The following is a 6,637-nucleotide window of genomic DNA, read 5'->3' on the forward strand; positions in this document are numbered from 1 at the left end:
TCTTTACAGGTCATGCCTATGGAACCACAGACAAGCTCTTCTCAACACAACTCCTTGTGGCTCCACCAAATGAGTCCCACGTTTCGTGTGGTAGAGCCCATTCAGACACCAGACTGCATGTCCTGCAAAGCTTTTCACAGTCATGAACTCCTGCTTTCTTGTGTGCTTCTTTAACAGAGCCTCCAAGATAATTTCTCCACAACTGCATTTGAACTGCCAACCTGCATTTAGATCAAACAATACCAGAGATCTGAAAGCTCACTTGAAAAAACATCTACCAAGGAATTGTTCATGTTAAACACAGCTGTCTTACAAAACCTGTGAGTAACACTATATTCAGCATTATATGCCAGCAGTTGCATATTGCAGGAATCCAGAAGGCTTAGTCATAGGAATAATTCTTTGCAATTCATTAAAAAATACAAATAATGTTCTGAAAAGCTGACTCCCATTTAAGACATCCCAACATAATGGCATTAAGAGTAGTAAAATATTTAAGCATACACATTTGTAGGTTTGATTTATTTCTAAAATACTTATTAAAATACTTCCTTAAACTTTTAAACAATAAAACATTTAGCAAATAAGCCTATCATAAAGTGGACTTTGCTTAAATTAAATTCAGTGTTTAACAAGAATTATGGACAGCAACCTTTTCAGAATTTCTAACAATAAATAGCTGCTAAAGCAGGTTTTTTAAAAAAAAATATTTTGTGAGGGTAAACAAATCAATCTGACATTTTAAATTTTGCTATACTTCACTGAAATGTGCAAATGCTGAAAATATACACAGTAGGAAATTAAAGGGGCAAACAGAATGCTTACTTTCTTTAAATGCTTTACAGTAGCCAAGGAATGACAACAAGAAGAACAGGGCACACAGTAGGTCTGCTCTGCCAACAATGCCAGCAACCTTTAAAAAAAAAAGTTTCCAATGATCAGATTTTTAATCTTAGAAAACCTGTAGCAAAGGAACACATACAAAGTGAAATATGTAATAGAATATAACTGTATTACTTTTTTTCTTTAACTGGGTGCAGTGGATTAGTTATACTGAGTTTTTTTAGATGCATCCTATTTTTTATTGGGTATTGCTTAGTATCAATTACATAAATGTTTTGGCTTTGGTTTATGAAAATTTTAGTTTTTGGAATTTTTTTTTAAGAAATGAAGGAGGATTTCACTGCATAAAATTTAGATTCTACATAATTCCATCTGTTTTTTGGATCAAATTGCATTTCATCAGAACTTCAAAATATAAACCAGTTTGGGTTGGAAGCAACTTTAAATGTCATCTCCTTCCAACCCCTCTGCCTTCCACTAGATCATGTTTCTCAGAGCTCCATCCAACCTGGCCGTGAACACTTCCAGGGATGGGGCATCCACAACTTTTCTGGCAACCTGTGCCAGTGCCTCACCACCCTCACACTGGAGAATTTCCTCCTAATATCTAATCTAAGTCTACTTTCTTTCAATTGAAGTCATTACATGGCTTGGAAGCCAAACATCCTGAACCACAATTAAATTGGCAGCTCTGCTGAAACACAAATCAAAACTGTTCACTTTCAGAAGACAAGCCAGCCTTCAAATTGCAATCTGAACACTCAGAATGGACAAGTACCTTCCAGCTTGCAGATTCAGGAAGAAAAAAAAAAATAAGATTCCCCCTCTGGCAGTCTTTTGTGTTGTATTAACTGACTGCATTAGAGCTACCTCCAACTGCATCTTGAAACAGAAGTTGTACTAATGCAAAAGAAAATGAGAAGCACATCCTGGGACCTCTGTACTTGAGATCTGTGCCAACCTATTTAAATCAAGTACAATCTCAGGGCAATCTATAACCTTTGGTTCAAGCCCCTAAACTGCATTTACAGTAACTTGCTGAGACAGAGCAAGACACTTTTGGATCTTCAGTTCTCAATTACACAAGTGTCAGGATAACACCACAAATTTCTTTGTGAAAATCATGACATGGAGCTGGTAGGGGACTGTATAAGCCCTGATGCTGGAACCTCACTAGAATGTACACCCAGAGCAAGGATAATGGAAATACCCCTTATTTTTCAGTCTAGCTCTGCTTCCTGGAGTGCTGAGTTCCACGTTTTCAGGAGATGTGCAGAAGCAGGGCAGAACAGCTACAGGTTTTCCCTTTAAATTCATTTTTTGTGATCATATTTCAGGGACAAAAGCAGAAACTTCAGTTCTCCTGCAGTATACCAGTTGTCCCATTTTATGTGTGGAACAGAAAGAGGAAAGTAAAAAGGAAATGGGCATTTTTTGTGTCAGGGAAACATGATGGAGCAACTCTTTCCAAATAACATCAGAGAAAGAGAAGTGTAGAGGCATAAAAGTATGACTGATTCCACTGCAGAGACTCTCTCCCACTTTTACCCTCAGCTTTCCTTAAGCACTGTGAAAGTAGAAACTGTTGGACTCCTAAATTCAGCTGTGCACCTAACTTCTCTGCTGCTCCTTCTTCTATCATACAAAGGAATTATGAGAATTAACTCAATAGCTGTGGAGTGCTTTGAAAGGTGAAAATAATGATGTGTCATTCTGCTTCAGGAGCTGCTCTTCCTAATGAGATAAAAGTTAAGGTGAGCTGACACAATTTCGAAAATAAATGTCCACTTGTTACAGCAAAGAGATTAAGAGGCTAATAATGCACGTGGCCTCAGATTACTCCAACAGCAAAATGTTACCTAAAATGCAAGATAAGGCATATACATTCTGGAAAGAAAGCAAACCAACCAGTTTTAAATTAGTATCAGATCTATTCTTATGTCCATGATTCATTTAGCATTTCATCACTGAAGCATTATAAAGAATAGGCCTTTTCTAGAGCAGAGAACTGTAGCACAAGAGTATTTACTTGTAGGTAGAACAATTATAGTGTTTTCCTTACATAGGTACTGAAAGCATTACACCTTTCAGTATCTGTTTTACATGACAGTTTGTTTCACTGTATAAACCAAAAACCCAAAGCAGCAAACAGACGGATTCTTCACAATTTCATGTCAAAATATGTCATCTCATTTCAAAGCCAGGATGTCGGATACTTAAAACTCACAGGTTTAAAATCATAAGGAATGCTTTTTAAGAGATGCTGCCAGACACACACTGATTCTAGAACTGTAGTGGTACGAATGACTTCTTCACTGGAGCAAGATTTATTATTCACCATGTAAATGATTAGAGGCTTTCGTTCATTCCTGAATTTTAGAAGAGGCCTGATATAGAAGTGTTCTACTTTTTCTCCCTCTTCTTCCACTGTTTGCCTGAAACATTTGCAAGTCTTCAAATATGCAAGGAGACCACATCACTTGTAATTTATTTGACACGACAAAGGGCTTATTAATATTCTCATGCCGATTTAAATACATTTTTAGAGTCAAATGGAATGCAGAATAAATTTATGGATATTGATAAAGAGGTCAATAGTAGGTCTACTACAAAGTTAAGACTCAAGTGAGATTTCTCTTTACATGTCAGAACATCAAAAGCACTGAAGACTTGTTTTACTTTACTCTGACATCTAAAACTGGTTTTGGAGAACAAATATGAGGGGCCCTTCTGACACAGTGTACTCTCACAAAGAAGTTATTGTGCAGATGAGTGAACACCAGAGAATGATTGTCAAGATGTTTTAGCCACACTGCCAGAAAAGGTGGCAGATTACTAATGCATAACTTTGCACCATCTCTAGGTCTTCAATATATGCAAGGTCTCCAGACAGCTGAGAGCACAGCTTTCAATAACTTTTTCCCCACCAGTCATTTGCAGAGCAAATGCGAGAAGCCAAAACCATGGCATATTGTGAATAAGTGAAAAATCATATTCACATATGTAGCATGTGCACTGTAGGATTCACTGTTCATTGCTAGGACAAAATCAAAATGTTTCTTTACTTTTTTTTCTGTACTTTTTGTACTTTTTCTGTATCTCAGACTTGACAAATTCTAACAAAACCCCCAAAATATTTCCCTTACTGTGACAATTTTATATTTGATTTATCATTATCACAAGGTCAAGAGATCAGTGACAACATTCAGCAAGCCCACTGGCATAAGGCCATAAGATTTTCTTAACTACAAGCACAAAAGAGCTTTTTAAGAACATCGTCTCTTCACAGAATTCCCACACAAAGACTTTGTGTTTTGGTCAGATATTTTAACTGATTGCTATACACGTGCCATACTTCTATTCTGCATCTTTACATCTTTACTTTTGCCTGCACTATTAAAATTACTGTCAAATTTGTGTTCCCCATGTACATAATTACAGACTGCGATTAAAAAAAATCTCTTTAATCTTCTCCTTCATGTTAAAAATATAAACCCAGTTTGATCTCTCACAAAACAGGATGATTTCCAGCCCTTTAATCACTTTCATGGCTCTTCTGAGCACTCCAATTTTTCCAGTGTTGTCCCTGCAGCAAGGATGCAAAACTGAATGCAGTATTCCACTAGTCACATACAAAGTTCATAGAGTGCCCCATCTCTGATTTTAAAGCTCTTTGCTTTTTTTACCAATGCAAATGGAAATGAACAGTAATTAGAGAAATCCAGGAGGTAGGGAAATTCTGTAGCATAGAGCTCTCCTCCTTGAGTTATTGTACTTGAATGATTTGTGTTCCTTAATAAGGTCTAGCTCGGTGGAATTACAAGCCTTGGATGTACTAACCATAATATTTGATTATTCTATTAAGACATGTGCCAAGAAAAGTGTTAAGAATATATAAAAGCAATCTGCAGAGTATAAGGCTACGCCAGAATTAATTAGTCAAGATGGTCAAGAACTTCTAAAATAAAAATCTCTGGAGATAATGATTCAATACTTACACACTCTGTGTGCACTGGATGTACAGCAAAGAGCAAAGCAGCAAGAAGAGAGGACTTGGGAGCCAGGTTTAGCCGTCTTCCTTTATTGCTGAATTGCAATCCACCCAATAATATGGAGAACACATCAACCATCAGCACTGAGATAGTACAGTGCAGTATTATGTTGATGACATGGAAACCAACTGGGTAGAAGCCTCCAGCAAAAAGGTAATTAATTCTATATAGAAACAAAAATAGTAAGGGTAGGAATTACAACAATGGTTAGAAAAATCCAAATAGAAAAACTAAAAAACCCCACAGCAGACATGGTTGCACACAAAAATAAAGTGCACATCTCAGTACAGGTGGATTTACCATTTAACCTCCACAAGAAGATAGAAACAATAACCCAGTCTTCAGGCCACCTATTCATAGGGAATATCACACTGATACAGTATCTATCCTCTCCAAACACATACTTCAGTACCATTATTTTAATCTTACAGTTAATTTAGAACTGGCTTTTGGTCAACAATGTAACTTAAGTGTTGCAACACAGGAGTATCACAGGGATAAATAACTCAGCCCACTGAGGGATACCCCTGGGCTTAAGAGCAGCAAACTTGATGAAATGTTGTTAATTAAACCCACACAGTGAGGAAACTAATATGCACTGGGACTATGATTTCCACTGACATACTCTCAGAAAGAGGTCCCAGCATGTGGGTACAATCAGTATCCACCCAGAAAATAGTCAGCACATCTTGGTAACTGATTTGTGAGACTGGTCAGAGAGATGTTTCACACAAGTGCTAGAATCAGAAGGAAGTGTAAGTGAAAATTCAGTCTAAATCTCTATGCAACACAGAAACTCTGCAGTAAAATGGAGGCTGAGAAGAAAAAGGGGAAACATGGTGCTACTATCCATACGCTTTTATCAGTAGGTAAGATACACTTAGAACAGGGGATTTTACACAGTTCTTTTGGTCAATGTGCATCTGGCATAAATGAAACCTATCTAAAAACTTAACCCTATTATAAAGATGATGCACATAAAGGTTGGAGCTTAGGGAAATTAAGGAAACCCATTTCTTTATTTGAAAATAGCATTTTATGGACCATCTCCACAGGCTCATCTATATTTTCAGATATAGTAATGATTGTATCCCAGTTCACTCTTTAAACAAACCAGAACGTTATTAGAGATGGAATAGAGAGAGAAAAGGGAAAAAAAAAAGGAAAGCATATTCTGTGTAATGCACTGAAAACTTGAACAGGTTTGGGACTCTGACATGTTCTATTCTGTTATTTTTCTTGATGAAAATGTGAAAAAAGCCCAATAGACAGTGAAACCCACAGTGCTAGGTACTTAAAACACTGACACTACCCTAAAGGGTCAAAGCTTTTGCTTGAACATGAGGATTAAGAGTGGGAACACTTCTTCTGCACTTAGTTCATGGCTTGAAACGGGCAGAACAAGCACCAAGTCCCCACTGATACCATTGAGTCACAAGGGGAAAATAAAGAAATTAAGACTGAGTCCTCAAACATTCTCTGCATTACTGTGCCAGATTCCTACAAGGTCTACTGTTTGCTCAAATCTTTGTGCAAAAAACATGAGCTAAGCATCTACAAAAGTAATCCTCTTAAACCTTTAGTTATTTGACAAAACTGGCAAGTTATATATAGGCAGACATTTCACTAGATTCTCAGACACTTGAGTTAGAATATTGGAGTGAAGAGGTGGGAAGGCTATACAGTGTGCTGGAAAAAGGCCACGGCACCGTGGTGCTATTTATAAAATAAACAATTTGACA

General features: G+C 37.1%; 1 protein-coding gene across 1 annotated transcript in view; it reads right to left on the reverse strand.

The window, feature by feature from the left end:
• TMTC4 (transmembrane O-mannosyltransferase targeting cadherins 4) overlaps window positions 1–6,637 on the reverse strand; it is a 49,496-nt gene that overhangs the window by 37,601 nt on the left and 5,258 nt on the right. Inside the window, exons 3-4 of the mRNA XM_005424124.2 lie at window positions 4,842–5,058; window positions 826–913 (exon numbers count right to left, since the gene is read on the reverse strand). Coding sequence (XP_005424181.1) covers window positions 826–913; window positions 4,842–5,058 — 305 coding nt within the window. The remainder of the gene's footprint in view (window positions 1–825; window positions 914–4,841; window positions 5,059–6,637) is intronic.

Source organism: Geospiza fortis, unplaced genomic scaffold (genome assembly GCF_000277835.1).
Source record: "Geospiza fortis unplaced genomic scaffold, GeoFor_1.0 scaffold84, whole genome shotgun sequence".
Taxonomy (NCBI): Eukaryota; Metazoa; Chordata; class Aves; order Passeriformes; family Thraupidae; genus Geospiza; species Geospiza fortis.